Source organism: Pleuronectes platessa, chromosome 18 (genome assembly GCF_947347685.1).
Source record: "Pleuronectes platessa chromosome 18, fPlePla1.1, whole genome shotgun sequence".
Lineage (NCBI taxonomy): Eukaryota > Metazoa > Chordata > Actinopteri > Pleuronectiformes > Pleuronectidae > Pleuronectes > Pleuronectes platessa.
Window position 1 is genome coordinate 15,142,281 of NC_070643.1, and position 19,393 is coordinate 15,161,673.

Here is a 19,393-nt window from a genome sequence, read left to right on the forward strand (position 1 = left end):
CTGAAGTCTCATGCATTCAAAACTTTATACAAATGAAAGAGCAGATACGGCTGCAGTCAGATTAGTTATTTTACTGTAGGTACTGTTAATGAGGTCATTTGTGATCACGTGCATGGATGCAAAATATGAATCTAGATCTTAAAAGTGAGAACAGTTCTAAGTGTGTTGTACTTTACTTGAGTTTTACCAATTAATACAACTTGGTGCCTCCACTCAACAACACATGAATAATGTTTTTATTATTGTGTATTTTAGTATTGACCAATATTCATGTTCTCTTCATTCCACAACAAAACTTGACAGATCTTTTTCATTATTATTTGAAATCAATCTAACTCTGTACCTACCAGGAGTCTTGAGCTTCTGCAAGTCAAGTTTTTGTTTTCCTGCTAAATCCTTTTTATTCCAGTGAAATTATTAATGCAGGGATTTTCCTTAAAGGGGAAAATTTCTGTTTTGATTGTGAGGTATTTCCCTCCCCAATTTACACTGGGTTCAGATGTTTAATCAAGGGGAACAATTGGCCATGTTTTTTAACCTGCTGCTTTGGTTTGGTGAGGAAAATACCAGCTTCACTTTCTCCGCCCCAAGAGGTGGCCGCTGCACACACTAACTGAATAATGTATTTTTCTCCCTGCGCCAGCCTCTTGGAAACAGCCTCAGTTACAGCACACAACAAAAAAGCCCTGTTTAGAAACGTGCGTCCGCGACACGAGGACGATCCACGGTGCGCAATTACGCGCGGGAGGATAGAGGAATTTGACTGCAGGGGATTCACCGGCCACAGTTTGGGACTCCTCTCAATTTCCAGGGAGAGAGAGAGAGATCTAATGCACCACGTCATCAGCGCAGCTCCAGCCTCACCCCCTCACTCTGAACGTCTCCATCCAGTCCTCTGTGCGCACAGGACAGGATGGGATGCTCCACCAGCTCCCAAACTTCAGCTGTGGACACTACTCGACCCAGTGTGAAGCCCGAGGAGAGCAACGGAACCAGCACCACAGGTGACGTAAGATTTAAATTTACATGCATAAAAGAAAAACATCATATAATTGTTATGGGATATTTGGACAATTGCATCTATGCACATCGGTACCATTCATTGCAAACATATTATAAGTGGCCAAACAAGTATTTTAGGGACTATTAACTGAACATAATGGTGTGAAAGTCATATTGTGCCGTCAAATATATGTGGAAGCAACGATTGCCCATATCCAAAACTTTCGGTAGTGTCACAAATAATATAATTTTCGAACATTTCCACAATTATTTCACTTATGTTAATGCATATAAAAGTTTGATGCAATTTATTATGATTATGTCATATTGTATGTATATATTTATGATTATTAGTTCATTACATGCTAAGATGTCTGGGTCCTGGAAGTTCACTGCTGCTTCCTCATAGAGTTACATCATCCATTCTGTTACACTGTAGTGAACACTGCTCTGGCACAGTCTGCATGCAAATGAACATCAGTGTAATCCTCTGGGTACAGTATCTGATGTCTTTATTTCTACTGAGTCAAGGCTCCACAGGGACAGGATGGGAAAGTCTATTGCCATTGTTTAACACTGGTCTCTGGCCCCGTCCTCCGCTGAGAGAGACAGTGGCATGGAGGCAGATTTGATGACAGTCTACAGTTTCAACAGGAAATGGAGAAGCCACTTTAGGCACCCCTTTGTTGTCGTGGCTCAGAGACAGGCCCGGCTGTAGTGATGCGGAGGAACTGATAAATACAGTGTGAGAAAATGTCATGCATTGTTTGAGTCAGCAATAAATTAGACTTCATGTTCTTCAATAATAAGCAGAATAAGTGTCTGACGTCCAGAAAGGTGAAACACTAAAGGAGAGGTTCAGTTACGATAGAGTATCATGTTGTTGTTGTTGTTGTTGGCTGAGGATGTCGGGGCCTCAGATTTCACTTGCACATCGCTATATTTGGGTTTATTGACCAAATTCATAGACATCTTTATTGTCCCCTTTGGGCAATTTGAAGTACAGACAGCAGTGTCCACACAAACGTCTCGCTGAACACAAGTGATGGACAAAATATACAATATAAAACACTTAGAAATAACATAAAACCAATAACTGCCTTCGATGAATTGAATCACAATTAATAAGCCAATGGCATCTGGGACAAATAATTGTTCTATCTAGCTGAGCTTCATGTTGGCAACCGTGTCTGAGGTCAAATGGAAACAGCTTAAACCTAGTGACACTGTTGCTATTGTCTCAGAAGTCAAATGGAAATTCACCAGGATGTGTCCTTCTCTTTGCATGAGGCTGATTTCCTTGTCTTTACGATGCCCGTCACTTCCAAGAAAGCAAACAGGATGACATTTATTGACCAAAGGTTTATTCATTTTGAGGAACTAGATAGTTTAACCTTTGAAGAGAGGAGGCCTTCAGTCAGCGGGCAAACTTGTTCTTAACAAACATAACTGAAAAGGTTTTAATCGCAGTACTGTTAAATTATTGACAGGCTTAAGAAACAGTGTTTACTGAGGCACATTTGCGGCAGAAATTGGTGTCAAATTTGTAGGAATCTACTGCAGATTTCCAGATTGCCAAAAGTCACTATATATGTTTTTGTGTCTCAGGTCTTTCATGGCATAATTTCTATTTAAAGGAACTCTCTGTGCCTTATGCAACTTTAAAGATGTCAATGGTCAAGACTTTAGAGATCAGTTCAAATATTTTCAATGCAAATCCTTATGAAAAACGGAAATGATAAACAATATATATAACCCACAGCACGTGTCTACAGAACCAGTGGTTAGAGAATGGAGTACAACCATTGGAGGCTGATAGGAGTCATTTATCAGACACCGGATAAGGTTATTTTCATCTTTAAAAAACTGACATTCATCCATCAGACCTGATTGTGTTCAACAAGAATTCTGAAGATTTCACTGCAGTCTTAGATCTATGATGAATCTGATTGAGTTTCAAACTCTCTTGTTTGGCTCATGTGCTGTGTTCACACTGTGTTCAATCCGACAGGGGCGGCCAACAAGAATGGCAATGTAGCCGAGGACTGTGAAACTCTCCCGGACCAAACGCCTGCTGCTGGTGGCGACGTTACACCCGCAGATGAACCTGCTGCGGCTGCCGCATCTGCAGAGAACACCAGTGCAGCTCCACCAGCAGAAGAGGATGCTCAGCCTGCAGAGGCACCAGCAGAACCAGCCCCAGCAGCACCAGAAGAACCAGCAGCACCAGCAGAACCAGCCCCAGCAGCCCCAGAAGAACCAGCAGCACCAGCAGAACCAGCAGAACCAGCAGCAGGCAGCACCACTGAGACCCCAGTGAGCTCCTCTGAACCTCCAGCTGCAGCTCCAGAGCAAGGTGGGTTGGAGTGAACTGAACAGCCTTGTTAAAGATCAGTGAGATACGTCTAAACCACATGAGATTTGGTTATTTTTCCTCTTGAGATAATAATCTGCATCTGCAACTAAAGCTATGAAACAATAACGTGTCCCACTGAGGGAAGAGGAAGTTATTAGGGAGGAAATGTCTCCATTGACCAGCAGTAACCTGAGCAGCACACAGGGAACCTGCTGCACGCTGACCCAGTGAACACAGGCCGCCTCCAGGTGCAGCACGTCCCCTCGTCCCGCCCCGGTATCACCGCGATGCCGGTAACCAGGCGGTATCCAACAACACACACACACCGAGACTTTGTCCTTTAATGAACACACAAGTGGCCAAAGGAATGTGTTTATAAGTCACACATGCAATGATTTGTTTAGTCTTAAAGGAGCGGCCTCAACACATCGCACTTGTCATCAGGTCACAGTGAATGAATGAAACGTTTTTCTTTACATTATTATGTTATTGTTGTCAGTGGTGTTTGATTGAGTGAGGATTGTTTGAATACCATTTTTTTTGTATTTTTTTGTCACTTTCATTAAGGGCAGCAGAGAAACATGTATGTTCAGTGACGAAGATGTTTCTGGTATCCTGTGATTTCTTTAATTTAATTTGCATGATTGTTCCTGGTTTGTTTAACCAGGAGAGATCTGTTGCCAAGGGACCGACTCTTGTTGAGGTTAACTCACCTTGACCTTTGTCTTCACCTGCTCTCGACCCCCCACGGTGTCCAACCTGACTCACCCTTGACCACAGCCGTGTTTGAGTGGCCACTGCCGAGAGTGCAAGTTTGTGTGTGTGTGTGTGTGTGTTGCGAAGGCTTTGTTGTCACTGGTGTGTGCCAATAAGGTGCAATTGGAGTCCACAGAGAAACTGGAGCGTGCCAACACACACACACACACACACACACACACATAGGGCTGCCGCCAGCGACGAGCGATGTCAGGTCCCGCTGAGCCTCCATTTCACAGCCAATGGAGAGGGAGGATCAGGTGTCACATTCACAGACCCGGACATGGCACTGCATCCACCTCTGGATGTGTCAGCAGTCAGGGATGGGATTCTTTTTTTTTTTTTTTTTAGGATAATCTGTAATCACAAACCATTGAGGGAAAACTGGGAATGAAGCATGTGATTGAATGTGAGATGCTGGGATTTCACCACTTTGGATTTCAATGTGGCGAAATAATTTGTTTTTCAAGGAGACGTTCAGCTCTGTGAATTTTCAGACCAGGATCCAAATCGGAAATATGTGATCTCAAAATCTTTTGATATTTGTGACTCAAGTTCTTGGGGGGGAGGATTTTAAGCCTGTAATGATAGTGGACAGTAGAGAGATGACAGGAAACCTCCACAGGTATTAATGTGACCATGTTTGTTGTTGTTGTTTCTTCCTTAACAGAAAAAGCAGCAGAGGCCACGGAGACAGATTCAGACCCGAAACCTGAGGAGGCACCAGGTGAGTACATGTGCAGTTTACACACACACACACACACACACACACACACACACACACACACACACACTGTACAGTCTGAACATGTTTCCCTCTCTCTTGTTTCCAGCTCCTAGTGAGTGAAGTGCAATGTGGATGCCAGCAAAGATTAATCGCCTCGAGGGTTCTTCACTTGTTCGTATGTGTGAGTGAAAGTATGAGTATGTGTGTGTGTGTGAAACAGACATCAACTTGTTGCCAAGATGCAGACCCTGTGGTGACCACTTCCAGTCAGGGCTCCTCAGTCATCACTGTGCCTTCTTCCCCCTCCTGCATCACTGCTCGGGACCTGAACAGATCTGCAGCACTTAAGTGTGTTTAATCAAATTATTCATTAAAATGTCTACATTCATTATAGCCGACGTCTGTAATCTAACTTTAACCTGAAGAGTTTATTCTGTTGTTTTCTAAAAAATTATACAATTCTACTGAAACCAAAGCCAAAACTATATTTGATTTATGAAATAATGTTCAATTTGAGGTGCTGGCTTTGATTGTACAACCCTGTTTGTAATGAATATGAAGAGCTGGCACGCTGCAGGTTTAATGAGCACTGACTTTACACGTTTCTGATGAGTTTGTGTTGTTTTGTTTCTGATGTGTCATGATTTCTCTCTGGAAAGTCAACCTGAAATCTGTCATAAGCTATGAACTTGATTAATTAAAAGAGCCACATTAAATTGAAATCATGAGTACTTTATTTTTGATTGTGCTAAAGAAAATATGAATATTGTGAGAATAACAGATTCATGGTCATTTATTTATTCAAATTTTATTCATTTCAAATGTTTCAATGGAAGAAAACTAAGAGAAAGTGAGTTTATTAAACCAAAAACAGCATCACAGATTTATATGACATCTAGGCTGTCCAATGAGGCCGAGGGAATGTTAATGATTATTTTGGTTTCAGACTTAACATCTTACCAGACTCTAGAATGTGGTTTAAGGTAAATTCAAACTGTGAATTTACCTTAAACCACATTCTAGAGTCTGGTAAGATGTTAAGTTCTCTGTTATTGTAAGAGTTTTAATGTGAAGATCAAAAGTTTTCCATTGATATGATACTCAAAAGACTAAATTGCTGCAGACAACCAGCCACAGAGGCAACAACAGAAAAGAACGTCCTGTGGAAATGCAACAAGGCCTCTGCAGCACAACTCTGAGGCCACTTGGCGGTTGGACTATAGCTTGTTTGTGATGGGGCCGGCTAGTCAGGAGTCTGAGAGAGGACCGACCACAGCCACCGCCTCGATTTCCACCAGTCCACCCTGAAGACAGAGACAGAGAAACACTGAGAACATGGTGGTTTACTGAGCGTGTCAAGATTGTGATCTGCTGTTGACATCCATCCAGAGCGATCCGAACTCGAGTGGTCAGCGTTCAGTTCATGTGTTCACACCTGGCGTCCAGATTGTGTTTCCTGTGACCACCTGTGATTGGATCACAGATAATCACTTGCGACATTTCCGTTGTTTCCACCTTGTTTGAGGTGATTACTGGTAATCAGTGATGATGTTGTAGCCAAAAGCAAATTGACTTATTCATCTGATAATAGTAAAAAATACAGTACTTCTGATTCATTGTGAAAATGCAGAAGGTCAAAGGTCATCAGCTGAGTAGTTGGTCCTACACATGTGGTCCAGGAAACATCTTTTCGTTTACACAGCGAAAAGAATGTGGTCACATGGGCACCAGACAGATGACCAATGTGGTCAGAGTGATCAGACCTCAGGACGCTTTCAGGCGCACGCAGACATGCACTGACCACTTGTGATCGCTCCACTCAGGACGGATGTTTATAGCAGATCTACACGGGGTCACCGGGTGCTGCAGTTCTAAAGTGATAACACAGGTTCTGTCTGTACTCACTCTGGGGAGAGCAGCGACTTGGTAAGCAGCTCTGGCTGGAAAGTTACTGCTGAAAACTGGAGAGGAAACAAAACAAATCAACAACGGAATTTATAACTTACAAATTATCCAATTAAAACTTGTTAGAAAGGAGGGAAACTGTTGAGCACTACATTGAGGTTTAATGAATTCAGTGATTAAGTGTAGTTGTAAGAGGATATGAGGAAGATGTAGAGTTCAGAAATAAATCTCCAAATAGGTTTTTCGGTCTAAATAAATGTGATAAGACCAAACTTTGGCTGCAGGCTAAAATGTATTTAAAGTGACTCTTAACTTTCAGCCTGAAAACTCAAAATCAACACGACTGTATCACTGTGGGCACGTGTGCTCTCCTCCTCCTATCAGGGTCAGGGAAAGTTCCCTGCCTGTGGTTTAGGGTTGAGTAGAGTCTGGAGGTGGGACTGGGCTTGGGCCCTGTAGCAGAGGCAATGGTCCGTTCAGCGGGGCCCGCCAGGAGGGGTCGAGTTTCCCCTGTGGGCCTGCACGCCGCGGGTCCCTTTACAACTCACTGGTTACCGCAGCTTCCATTACACCTGTCTGCTGGGATGCAGGAGGAAACGAGCGGGCCGAGGGTGAGGAGGACGCTGCTCCCGTCCAGCGGAGGAGGAGCAGAGTGAGTCCGTCAGCTCCCTGCCAAACCTGTCAGCAGCCATTTTCTGAGCGATGTCAGTGGAATATGAGCCAGTGTATCAGCTCACAGGTAGGAGAGGTGGAGCGTGCCAGTGTAATTATTACAGGCTCTTTTATGGTTTACTTAGAATATATCAGTAAATTATATTGGTGGGTTTCTTTTAACATTATTCATCTTTAAACCGAAGCAAAAAGCCAGTGATTTTCAATTAAAATGTATCTAAATGTAGGAGGATTTTTCAACAACTATTTTTTGCTCTACCATTTTAAAATGAAAAACATGAATCATCATTTGAACATAAACATACCATTAACGCAGATAACGGTACGTCTGTGAATCGACAGCTTCTCATTGGCCAACTGATAAATTGATTTGGCTTTACGCTCATCTTAAAGTGACGTCCTGGGAGAGAAATGTGTGGTTTCTCTTCTCAAAGCTCAAGGTCAAATACCAGTCATCACTGCTGGAGCACTGGACGCTGAGTGCCTTGCTCAAGGTCACTTCAGCAGCTGACGTTCGTCCTGACATGGAGGCTTGGAATCCACCTCCTCCTATTAGAGAGCAGCCTCACTTTCATAGAGTCTCATGTAAAGTGATTAAGCTTTTTTTTAATTGTTCTGATGGACCAATGACGACAGCAGCTTTGTCTTGGTTAAATGCTGTCCCCATGTGTTCGCTTTCTTTAAATTTAGAAGATCGTGATTATGAAGAAAACACGTCAGTTCCATTAGAGAACCTAGATCTATTAATCTCTGCTCTGTTGCGTTGCCTTACAGGCAGTGTGTGTGTTTACACATGTACTCACATGTCTTGTAGACCTCATTGACGCTGTTGAAGTCATTAATGTCAGCGAGCAGCACGGTCGTCTTCACCACTGAAACAAAAGAGTTCATGTTGTTTAGTTTGTTGAAAACAGTGAAAAACATAAAACCGTCTGGTGGTGTTTAGACCTCACCGTTGGTGTAGTCACAACCAGCAGCTTTAAGGATCTCCCCCATATTGATAAGAGCCTGAGGGGTGAGAGAGGGGAGGGAGGTCAGTCAATACTTAATCTTAACTTTTACATCTCGGTGTTCTTTATTTGTGACGATCAGACCTTTAAATCTGTTTGATTTAATCGCATGGATTTATTTAATATGATTATCCCTTCCTATCCATCCCAAGAACTAGATTCACTTACAGTCTAATATTTGACTCTGTCAATTAGCATAAATATAAAACACCACTAAATCCATACATCAAACATGTATGTAGAAGTATCATATGATGTTTATTATGTCTGTCTCCTCTGTGCAGTTCAGAGGCCTTCAAGTGTTTTAGATTAAAACATCTCTCTCAGAGATAATAACAAATGCTCATGTGACCTAGAGTCATTCTAGTACTGAGAGGAATCTATTGTACTTCAAACGTTTTGGTTCTACTTGCAGCATCATCATCATCATCATCACCCCCTGAGCTTCACCTGCTTGGCCTGAGCCTGGACTCCTCCCTCCACCAGCTGACCTGAGGCCACTTCCATCCCCAGCTGACCAGAGATGTACACGGTTCTGTCCGCAACCACCGCCTGACTGAGGACACACACACACACACGATAAAAGATGTAGCGCTATCTTACAACTATTACTACAAGTACTGTTCAAACTATCTTCGTATGTCCATACAAGTATAAAAACATAAATATACAAATACTGCTCTTTGCCAAATGTGCTGAGCAGATGAACACTTTGCTTCTGTCTCTGTTGTATCCACATCTCAACCCATCATTAATATCTAATCTGCATTTCACAATCTAATACCATGACCCCATTCACACACGTGGTCGTTGTGTAAGACTTTATGACATGAAAATTCAAATTAAACATCAGACAATAAACATTTAAGTTAGTTAACAATTTATATCTAAAGTGAAGGAATGTGGATTTGTTCCCCTGTTGAAAACAACCTATGATCAGCAGTCAGCACACGGAATTCACTCTGATCTGTCTCCTCCCCCTGACTTCTGATTGGTCACAGCAGAAACACCCCTTCATTTCCACTCAGAGTGAATCAAAGAACAAGACATAAACTTGACTTGACATGGAAATAGACATGGATGTAAGATTTCAGACAAAGGGAAACATATATGCATTTAATAAAGACATATACATTTTTCCAGTTTTTATTACAAACCAAAACGGTACGTTGTTTAAATATGATATCAGATTAGAATTATTCTTTCAGAGCACGTGAACTCTTACCTGTATATTCCCTGTCTGATTGGAGCTGTAGCTGTGTAAGGGATCTCTCGACGGAGGGAGGCCATAGTTTCTACTCTGTGACTTCTACAGGTGTCTCTACTCTGCAGCTCTTCTCCTGCTCTGCTGCTGCGGGTTAACCTTTGACACTCGGGTCAGTTTATTGATCGCAGAGATCCGCCCCTGCTCTGATCACGCATCGGACCCATTCAAACATCTCCTACTCACCACGTGTCAACGCATTTAATCGCACATGTTAACAATCAGGTCCTACCTGTAGGGGCCGATGGCTGCCGGAGCCGATGCGGTGTTGATGATCTTTCTAACGAGCGCAGACATGGTTCCTGATCTGGTGGTTTCTTCCTGTTCCACAGTGAAAAGCAGCGAATGCCGTGCTGTGGAACAACTAGCGGAACAACCAGGGAATAAAAGGAGCAGCTGACAAAAACTTTACCGTAATGTCCGCTGGGAGGAGCACGCTGCATTTTTGGAGGCGATTCCTGCAGGGAACAGTGTGGAAATGAAAAACACATGTACGCCTGTGCTCAAAGAGTTACGGTACAACAGGTGTTTTGTCCTATGGACTCTGAGGTTTTTATGACCAAAGGAGGTTATTTTTATACTTAGTTATGTAAGATATGTTACATGTTGAAGAACAAGACAATCATGTGTAGAATTGTTCAGTCTTGGCAGAGGTATACGCTCTATTGAATCAAGATCAGAGGTTCAGGTCTCCACGTATTAATGTCTTCCAAGATAAAAAAGCATTCCACTGCAGGTCAGGTTAACTATAAGTAACTTTTATTATTTCTTGCACTTTTCCGAAACATTATAAAGTCTTACAAACAAAATAAATTAAGTGGTTCAAACATAAATGCTTACATTCCACCCTACACCTCAATTCATAAATGAAGATAAAATCATGAAAAGGGAAGTGATTTCAGATAGAGAACCTGGCCGATTCTGAACAATGTCATGTTTCAAATGAGGCTTTTTGTTTTTTACAAAGCAAATTGTTTTTATTCAATAATTGTTAAAAGCTGTGAAAACAATCAATCTTCCATATAAACAATACTCTTACCTGTTCAGTTAAAAAAAAGCATTCCACTACAGAGCAAAGATAATAATGAACATGCATAGTCTAACACACAATATATCTGACAAAGGATCAAAATATTAAGCAGCCAAATCAGCTTCTATATTCAAACCATTGTCACGGAAATAAAGAGGTTGAAACGTTAAATAAATAGAGTGAATGCTTGTGTTGCCAATGTGCTGCAGACTAAATTCATGAAAACAATGGCAAGAACAGTAATGATTATTGTGAAAGAGGTTCAAGTTAAAGAAGAAAAACTATAAAGTACAAACGTGATCATTAATAGATAGTGATCGAAATTTGGATTCACAAGTTTGACATTTCCGCCCATGGTCCATCATATAAGACGCAGTAAGACAGTGTAACAGGTCTATTTATAACAGAATAGTATTATCAACATTCAAATGTAACAGCAACCTGCAGACGACCACATTAATTAGCATTAGTGTGACAAATCAAAACCAGACACCCACAGGAAAACATGTTTCCTTCATGAAGAGAACAAATGTATCAACGGTTGGTATCATAGCAATTTCACATCAGTCGGTCAACACGCTGAATGTGTCTGTAAATGCAAATTGAAGCGACATATCTTCATTACTTTGATGACACCACAAACTTGATATGTCAGAAAATCTAATTCATAACTGCTGAAACACACGTGCAGATAAGCTGCAGGGAAATTTGCTGAAATTATCTGAAACTCAGACAGGAGATATGAGGCTGGTGGAGCCGCTCTTTTTTTCATTAAGTAAACAGCATCAGTCACTTGAGTCTGTTTTAACTCCTGAAGTGAACCACAGCCAATTAACCAATTACAAGTCACACTACTGGCTGCTTTCTTCCCTGTTACAGCTCAATATAATTTATTTAACACAGAAATTAAAACAGTCATAAGTTGTTTAGGAATGCTTAAGCTTGTAGGAGAATTATAATCCTTCTGACTTTCTATGATGATTTGCATTACAAAGAAAAATACATCTGTTAAGTAAGATTTAAAATTCATGTAGAGTGGGTGAACGTGTGCCGGAGGGAAGCCGGTGTGAGTTATGAGGCACTAAGATCCATGGTATCTGTCAGTATAGACTGAAAGCACATTGGCTGTGATTTAGAAGCCCAGATCATCAAATTGGAAAACAAAAAAATTAAATTAATGATAATAAGACTATACTGAAATAAGTTTAGAATTTTCTGGTCCACAAAACAACTGAAAACACGCAATCTAGTGTTCACCAAACGATTTGTCATCTCGGTCCATTCTGACAAACATTGGCAGAGTCCAACTTGTCTCCAAGAGAGGACGTATTCAACCACCCGACGACGTGGTTGTTCCACTACATTGCTTAATTTGAAAACCAGGGTTTCAAATATGTTTTTAAGGCATTCTCAACTGAAGCGTCACCTTGATTGTCTTTGGTCATGGATGAACCTCCACAGCTTTTTGTTGCAGGTATTTCCAAAGTAGGCTTTATGTTTTATTTACATTTCAAAAGTCTGAGGGAAAAAAAGACCACTTGTTGTTGTCCACACCTAAACCTGAGGCTTGGTGTAGTGCTGGCCTGGTTGTCATGGTAGAATTCTGTCCGTATGTTTTAATGGTGATTCCCCAAGACAGTTTTCTATGTGACGTGAAAGGGGAATTTGTTTAGAGGAAGGGAATTCAATAATTTTCTCATACGGATGTGTGATCTCCGGACTTGGTTTTCTCTTTGGCCGCAGACTTGAGCCTCAATTGAGGAGACGCCACTTTACAGAACTGCAGAAACTAAATTAAGATTTAAAGCGAAGGGAACAGCATCTGGACATAGCGTAGAAACAAGGCTTGTTAGTGTGGATTCCAGGAGCCAGAATGAAAGAAGAAGCGTCTCTCTTCAGTCACAGGCCACTATGTCAGAACAGCAGTCGACTTCAAATAAAGACAGTGGGGTCATCTTGGTTCCTTCAAGTCATTAGGACGTACGTTTTGTGTTTTTTGTGGCTTTGAGAGTCCCAGACCAGGGTGTGAAGGTGACAGGGAGGATCGCTCAGAAGTTCTGTTGCCGTCTCTTCTTTGCATCCATGGCATCGAGGATGGGCTGCCTCTTGGCCGTGTAGCGCTGCCTGAGCTCCTCAATCTCCCGCTCCATCATGGGGTCCAAGGCACCCAGACGCATCTGGAGCTCCTCGAAGTCCAGGTTCTTTAACTGGTTGACAGGAAAGAGATGTGTGTCCTATTTAGCGTCTTGTGTTAAATACTGCAAGAAATGCTTCTGCTATTTTTAACCACTGACTTCCACTATGAGTAACCCCCCCTTCAGTACATTAATACCACCGCAGGCTCGTGGAAGACATTACTCACAAAGTCAAAGTCTCCGTCCTGAGGCACCTTCCAGTTGTCAGGGAAGACGTTTTTGGACTGAATGTGGTAGCCAGGCTGCTCCTGCGGCTGGTTGTGGTTGTAGTTCTCCTGCTGCTGGGCTGCCTTGTTGGAGTCCTGCTTGTCGAAGTAGTCCATGAAGGATGGACGCATCGGCTGCTGGGAGGTGGCGTGCCCTGTGATAGAAAGAGGATCAAGTTGAAACCTAGCAGAAACGTATTTAATAGTTTTTTTCAGAAATAGAATAATAGATAATGTGAACATCCTCTTTCCTGTTCGCCCTACAAACATTTTTTGTTGCTTTGCCCCTGGATCACAGGTTTGTCTCAGAACTTCTCGTTCCTCTCCTACCAACTTTTTAAGGGACTATTGTATATTTTCTCCCATTTATGTAATTCCCGATAATTAAGTTAACATTTGTGCGCTCACTCCTCATGGATCCCTGGTCTTCCTCCTCATCTTCATCATCGCTGTTGATGACCATAGTGCCGAGGTCTGACTCCAGCATGGTGCTGCTGTGTTCGATCATGGTCTGTGCTCCGTCACTCATGGTGCTGGTGGCCCGCATGGTCCCTGCACCTTCTGTGCCCGACTTCACCATAGTGTGAGAGTCCACCTCAGTCTCCTCCTCCTTGATGACACGAGACAATTAGACAAGCAGCCTTCACATACACAAGGGAGGTTTCCCATGGCTACTCTGAGTGGAGAAGTGTCTCGTTATACATACAGAGTTGTCATCTTCCTCCTCCAGCTCTCTCTGCTGCTCCTGCTGCCTTTTGGCTTTCATCTCCATGGATTCAGTTATCAGTTCTCTCAAAATTGAGACTGGCTTGGCCTGGTTGATGAACTGGTGCTGGATGTTGAAAGAAAAAAAGGAAAAGATTTGTTTTATAAATATGTTTCTATAGAATCATGTCTTTAGACGTGTACACCCAAAGCTCTCATATGTTTATATCTCTGCAGGTGTGTCATCCTCTAACCTGTAGGAGCTGGGTTGCAGTCGCTCTCTGCTCTGGATTCTTGACCAGACACTTCTTGACAAAGTCTGTGAATTCATCTGACCAAAGCTCAGGCTTTCTGAATGTTGGAGGAGGGTTGGTGGGGATCATGAAGATCGCCTGACGAAAAACAGAGAGGATACAAGACAGTCAGGTGGAGTTAAAGAATAAGTGAGATTTAGGACCCACTTCTTTGATAATTTATGTTTTCACTCACTCTCATGGGATGGATGTCGGCATAGGGAGGTTTTCCTTCTGCCATCTCTATAGAAGTGATACCCAGGGACCATATGTCAGCCACACAGTTGTAGCCAATTTCCTGGATCACCTCTGGTGCCATCCAGAATGGAGTACCAATCACAGTGTTTCTCTTTGCCATGGTGTCCTTCAGAGAGAAAATATAAACTGGTGTCATTAATACACCCTATATTATCAATCACCCTCATATGGGTTCACAAAATCAGTGAATGATCAACATGAATTTTAACCTTACCGTTAGCTGTCCAGCTACTCCAAAATCTGCCAGTTTGGCATGTCCCTCCGTGTTAAGAAGGATGTTTCCTGCCTTGATGTCCCGGTGGATCTTTCTCATGAAGTGGAGATATTCAAGACCCTTCAGAGTGGACTTCAGGATGGTGGCAATCTCCTCCTCTGTCAGCTGAGGATAAGAATGTGGTTAATGTCAGTGTTGTGTCAACATGTGTTCAATGTAACTTTTAAACCAAACTTCCATGTTATCTTAATATAGAATATACTTTATAATACAAAACACACACTGATCACAGAGGCCGATAGAACCTGTAACTTTGTGAGCACCCACCGTCTTGTTGCGCAGTCTGATGATGTCAGAGACAGAGCCAGCGCCGCAGTACTCCATGACAATCCACAGGTCTGTGTTCTTGAAGTAGCTTCCATAGTATTTCACCACATAGGGACTAGAAGGAAACGCAAAACACTGTGGTCATCAAGAGTGAATACAAAGTGTCATTTCAGACAAAAGAGCAGAAGTGAGACAACAGATGACTGTAAATACTGCACGAGCACCATGGTTTAATACAATTTAGACCTAAAATATAATTGAACATCATTGAAATATGATACTTTGAGGGGACAAACTATTTGTTGTGTTCATATACGTAGTAAATCCAGGGATTCGGGTAGATCTGCTTCATCATCCCACCTGTCACACTGCTGCATGATGGAAATCTCCTTGATGATCTCCTGCAGATCAGACTCCACGGGAACCTGCTTAATGGCCACGACCTGGCCTGACTCCTTATGAATGGCTTTGAACACACTGCCATAGGAACTAAACAGAAACATCACAGATTGTTAAGTTTGGACAAATTAAAAACGTGTAATACACAACAAAAGAGGTACATTGAACTGTTTTAGTCAAAAGATGCACGAGTTAAAATGGAAGTGAGTCATGACAGCATCGTCTTACCCTTCTCCAAGTTTCTCTAGAACATCAAACACTTCCTCCGGTTGTTTGGTCAGGCTGTCTTCACTCAGCTTTTTCAGCTTGCTGTAAAGATGTAACAAATCACTTGTAAACTCTGCATAATAGTTTAACTGAAAAATAAGTAGTGAAACTGTTCGTTGGACCATCAGTTAGATACCAAAAGATACTGTGTGTAACAAAATATGAGAAGCGTGGCAAATTCTTAAATTTGATCATCTAAAACTGAAATTGAATTACCTTGAGATACATTTCTTATGCGATTGTTAAAGTACTGGCAATTCATTGTTGATGTGTTTTCTATTCATCAATTGGCTGATTAATTGGTTCATCCCTTAATTTCCTTTAGCAATTATCAAGGACGAAGGTGGAGACACATATACTTACTATTTATTTAAAATATTTAATCAACAATTGTAGACCCAATCTTACACCTGAGAACTGAATGTAAAGCAGCATCTGAGATAGAAAAAACATTTAACTCATCATGTTCAAGATACAACCTCACCCAGCTCTCAGTTCCTCTTTAGTGAGAACTTAGACAACCAGTGTTCACATGAGAACAACAACTAAACCAACACGTCCAGGTCCTACAGGGAGGTTTATCCCTGGACTGCAGTGATGTCTGTGCCTGTCACACTTCACGATCCCTCCCTTCATGTCTGATTCAGAAGAACAAGCTCCCTAAAAGTTACAGAACCCACGACACAGGCCTGAAACCCACACGAAGTTTCAACGCAGCTATTTGAGATTTTTGTGAAATGGGATCGTTTGACCAGTTTAGTCGTTTTAACGGTAAGTTTGAGAGAAAACCGGTAAAGCCCAAGTTAGCATCAGCCAGTTAGCTTGCTAAGCGACGGCCGCTACGTTAGCCTTTTTAGCTGGTTATCAGCTCAAACCCACGTTTTAAAGCAGCAGAATGAACACAGACCTTTTGGGCGCCGCTGTCTCCATGTTGTACAGCTTCAGGTGATATAAAGGCAGGGGACCGGTGGTGAGTTATAACAGTCTGGGGGCCACTAGTCGCGATGTGATCATTGTCGACTGAGTCGTTGTTGTGAAAAAAGTGGTGGAGGGCCAGCTGAGCGTCAGTCAGATGATGGGCCGTCTGGGGATGCTCTTTCACCACAGCGCCCCCTGTCCTGTCGGAGGGGGACACCAAAGCTTCAATGTCGAAAAAGTTAGAATCCATGAAAAATATACGATTAATAAACCAAACACAAACCACTGTTATACAACTTGATCGGTTATATATCCACAATGACGGCTTTGTTTGGTACAGAAGCAGAATATGTCATATACGAGAGAGGGGCTTTCTGACCAATCACAGTCCACTTTGCTGGGAGGTCGACTGGACGCGTGTACGCATGCGCACACAGGCAGCGGTGTGTGAGCAAAAGAGGTAAACAGATTCTGTTGATGTGTTAAAACGGTGATTAGTTTTTTTTTGTGGATTCCTTCCACGAGTTTCACATTTTATCTAAACACCCAAGACATTTTGGGATTTCCCATAGGCCTTTGGGTCTCAGAGGGACTTCCGGTTGTGATTGTTTGAGCTAACCATGCCGTTTATGTGTTAGCATGCTGTGATGATGCTAACACGTACGTTTTTGTCTTAAAGGACCAAAAATGGAGACACCGAAAGATGTGCAACCACCCAAGCAGCAGCCCATGATCTACATATGTGGAGGTACATATTCTACCAGTACCTGCTAACGTTATAGCTAGTTAATACTCTTAATAACTTGTACTACTCTTGTAGTAGAACTGAGCCATCGGTATAACTGTACGAATGGACCGAATGGTATCATTTACAAGCATTATTAATATATTAGTACTTTCAAATCCATATATTCCAGTTATTTACTATGAATTCAGATGTTATTGTTAGCACAGCCCACACTGCATGAACCAACAAGTTAAGGTTAAGGCAACGCATATTTATTTACCAGCACCATCCAGATGTGAAGCAATTGGAAGTGTTTGAGTCTGCAATGTTTTTCTATGTCTAATATTATTCTGACTTAAATTGCAGAGTGTCACACTGAAAATGAAATCAAGGCCCGTGATCCAATCCGATGCAGAGAGTGCGGTTACAGGATCATGTATAAGAAGAGGACAAAGAGATGTATCCTTTAAGTGTGTGCGAGAGAAACCGAGTGAATGTATGCAGTGAATTTATCATGGAGATACAAGTTTTCCTGTATCGACTGATGATATTAAAAAGGTAACAGATGTGTAAGGGTTTGAAGAAATGCTCACATTTGGAATCCAAAAATATGTATGAACCGAGAATGTGTACATTTCCTTATCTACTGATTTCAGTGGTTGTTTTCGATGCCAGATGAAGAAGAGGTGATCAGCTGTTTTGTTATTGCTGTGTGTAATTTTTGTAGTTTGTTTGGATGTAAATAAACAGACATTCAGACCTTTCTGAATGATGTTGAAAATCTTTTACGTTCCACCCATTCTTTTTTTTACTCTGAAGTTATGGATGAAAAATTTGGTTTATTAAAAACACGATTTTCACAGAACAAAACAGTTTTCCCTGTTTTTTATGTAATGTTTTTTCACATTTAACTGGTATCAAATAGATGAATGCAGACACAGGAAAATGCAGGTTGAGATACTTAGTTTTTATATGCAAATTTGGCAGTTTTACATTTTCTCTATTCATTCCTGCCATGCTGCACCAACATGTTTCTACAGGAGCTCCGAATCGACCAACCTAACTCTGGCATTTTAACTTTGCCTGAAGAAGTGAAGGTTTTCTATACACATGGAGAGACCAGCTGAGGCAAAGGGGTATTTAGGAGGTGTTTTCCAATAGTCTGAATGAGGTAACATGAAATAAGTTTGGTAAAGTTTTCATTCAAACAAAATGTTTTATTTTGATGAAGATTTATGTTGAAATTTGTAATATATTTAATTTCTAGCAAGTTTTTTCAACATCTAATTTGAACTTTGTGTAGATTAAAGAGCCATCAGAGGAAGAAGAGTCCAACGGTGGCAGTTTATAATGCAGTCAATAGTGCAATAAATATAACATTTCACTACATATATAACCGTTATATATTACGTTTGTGTTGAAACTAGTGAGATATTGATCAAACTTCATGGTCATTATGGAAGTAGAGGTTTGTTGTGCTGTTGAATGAAGGGACAGTTTCTGTTATTTTTTTAATAAATTAAATTTATTAGTATCGTGGTATATTAAATAATACAAACCCCTGGCTTCATGGGTCCGTATAGCAGGCACTTCTTTAACCTGAAGAGTTAACATGAAGTTGAATCTGTGGCCTTTGGGAACCGGTGCTCACACACTGGTCAGCAGATGGCGAGCCACACTCACGGATTTACAGTGAATAATTAGTTAAGCCTAATACTTTATCTAAGTAACCTACAAGTTAAAAAATGTAAGTCTATAATAATTTTTGACAAAGACTTATCACATGTTGGAGCTTGACCTCATTTATCTGATTTATCTGAACAGGCAGAGTGATTATAATGACACCATGGCTTTGGTGTGTGTAGCTTTGAATTGAATAAATGAATGAATGATGTTTGTGATGCCAATACATTAATCAGGAATTTATTAATATGGTGTCTGTATTTATGGTACAATGGCGGGGTCAAAAGGGACAGTGGAAACAAATTGGGCAGAGGGTTGTGATGTGAATGTCCTTGTGTTACTAAGGACAACATGTATCATGTAAAATAGGAGCAACATTTTATTCATTTCTATTTAAAAATAACAACTTCTCCACAGTGCTGTTTTTTGTGTGCAAACAAACGCGCAATAAAGTCCCAAGTCCACAAAAATGTGTGTGT

General features: G+C 41.4%; 4 protein-coding genes across 6 annotated transcripts; 2 read left to right on the forward strand and 2 right to left on the reverse strand.

Annotated features, from left to right (window-relative positions):
- The first annotated feature begins 711 nt into the window (after positions 1-711).
- si:dkey-284p5.3 (uncharacterized protein LOC557830 homolog) lies at positions 712-5,605 on the forward strand. Its single transcript, XM_053447117.1, has 4 exons — positions 712-1,004; positions 3,014-3,358; positions 4,785-4,841; positions 4,948-5,605. Exons 1-4 carry the CDS (start codon positions 914-916, stop codon positions 4,959-4,961), a joined length of 507 nt encoding a protein of 168 aa, XP_053303092.1. The 5' UTR covers positions 712-913; the 3' UTR covers positions 4,962-5,605.
- On the reverse strand, positions 5,558-10,086 carry rida (reactive intermediate imine deaminase A homolog). Of its 2 annotated transcripts, none has more exons than XM_053447118.1 (6): positions 9,925-10,086; positions 8,879-8,984; positions 8,372-8,426; positions 8,222-8,290; positions 6,747-6,802; positions 5,558-6,145 (listed from the first exon to the last, which is right to left on the reverse strand). In XM_053447118.1, the coding sequence occupies exons 1-6, from the start codon at positions 9,987-9,989 to the stop codon at positions 6,089-6,091; spliced, it is 408 nt and encodes a 135-aa protein (XP_053303093.1). In that variant the 5' UTR covers positions 9,990-10,086; the 3' UTR covers positions 5,558-6,088. The 2 variants fall into 2 exon arrangements, with proteins under 2 accessions (XP_053303093.1, XP_053303094.1); XM_053447119.1 differs by lacking the exon at positions 9,925-10,086 and adding an exon at positions 9,654-9,818.
- A 348-nt stretch (positions 10,087-10,434) lies between these two features.
- stk3 (serine/threonine kinase 3 (STE20 homolog, yeast)) lies at positions 10,435-16,684 on the reverse strand. The gene is made up of 11 exons (XM_053446681.1): positions 16,494-16,684; positions 15,548-15,628; positions 15,281-15,409; positions 14,921-15,035; positions 14,594-14,758; positions 14,318-14,485; positions 14,083-14,220; positions 13,830-13,955; positions 13,532-13,733; positions 13,085-13,278; positions 10,435-12,929 (listed from the first exon to the last, which is right to left on the reverse strand). The coding sequence occupies exons 1-11, from the start codon at positions 16,514-16,516 to the stop codon at positions 12,771-12,773; spliced, it is 1,500 nt and encodes a 499-aa protein (XP_053302656.1). The 5' UTR covers positions 16,517-16,684; the 3' UTR covers positions 10,435-12,770.
- A 200-nt stretch (positions 16,685-16,884) lies between these two features.
- Positions 16,885-18,014, forward strand: polr2k (RNA polymerase II, I and III subunit K). Of its 2 annotated transcripts, none has more exons than XM_053446682.1 (4): positions 16,885-16,964; positions 17,184-17,252; positions 17,598-17,690; positions 17,888-18,014. In XM_053446682.1, the coding sequence occupies exons 2-4, from the start codon at positions 17,192-17,194 to the stop codon at positions 17,908-17,910; spliced, it is 177 nt and encodes a 58-aa protein (XP_053302657.1). In that variant the 5' UTR covers positions 16,885-16,964; positions 17,184-17,191; the 3' UTR covers positions 17,911-18,014. The 2 variants fall into 2 exon arrangements, with proteins under 2 accessions (XP_053302657.1, XP_053302658.1); XM_053446683.1 differs by having other exon boundaries at positions 16,910-16,994.
- Positions 18,015-19,393: the final 1,379 nt, after the last annotated feature.

What these genes read in the sequence shown, in the direction of transcription:
- si:dkey-284p5.3 (XM_053447117.1), top strand. Translation starts at nt 914, where the DNA reads ATGGGATGCTCCACCAGCTCCCAAACTTCAGCTGTGGACACTACTCGA. An exon ending in CAACGGAACCAGCACCACAG is followed by an intron (nt 1,005 to 3,013) that starts GTGACGTAAGAT and finishes TCAATCCGACAG; the next exon opens with GGGCGGCCAACAAGAATGGC. An exon ending in AGCTGCAGCTCCAGAGCAAG is followed by an intron (nt 3,359 to 4,784) that starts GTGGGTTGGAGT and finishes CTTCCTTAACAG; the next exon opens with AAAAAGCAGCAGAGGCCACG.
- rida (XM_053447118.1), bottom strand. Translation starts at nt 9,989, where the DNA reads ATGTCTGCGCTCGTTAGAAAGATCATCAACACCGCATCGGCTCCGGCA. An exon ending in GCAGCCATCGGCCCCTACAG is followed by an intron (nt 8,985 to 9,924) that starts GTAGGACCTGAT and finishes GTGTGTCCTCAG; the next exon opens with TCAGGCGGTGGTTGCGGACA. An exon ending in AAGTCGCTGCTCTCCCCAGA is followed by an intron (nt 6,146 to 6,746) that starts GTGAGTACAGAC and finishes CTCTGTCTTCAG; the next exon opens with GGTGGACTGGTGGAAATCGA.
- polr2k (XM_053446682.1), top strand. Translation starts at nt 17,192, where the DNA reads ATGGAGACACCGAAAGATGTGCAACCACCCAAGCAGCAGCCCATGATC. An exon ending in CATGATCTACATATGTGGAG is followed by an intron (nt 17,253 to 17,597) that starts GTACATATTCTA and finishes CTTAAATTGCAG; the next exon opens with AGTGTCACACTGAAAATGAA. An exon ending in TAAGAAGAGGACAAAGAGAT is followed by an intron (nt 17,691 to 17,887) that starts GTATCCTTTAAG and finishes TACTGATTTCAG; the next exon opens with TGGTTGTTTTCGATGCCAGA.
- stk3 (XM_053446681.1), bottom strand. Translation starts at nt 16,516, where the DNA reads ATGGAGACAGCGGCGCCCAAAAG. An exon ending in CTAGAGAAACTTGGAGAAGG is followed by an intron (nt 15,410 to 15,547) that starts GTAAGACGATGC and finishes GTTTCTGTTTAG; the next exon opens with TTCCTATGGCAGTGTGTTCA. An exon ending in CTGCAACCCAGCTCCTACAG is followed by an intron (nt 13,956 to 14,082) that starts GTTAGAGGATGA and finishes TTCAACATCCAG; the next exon opens with CACCAGTTCATCAACCAGGC.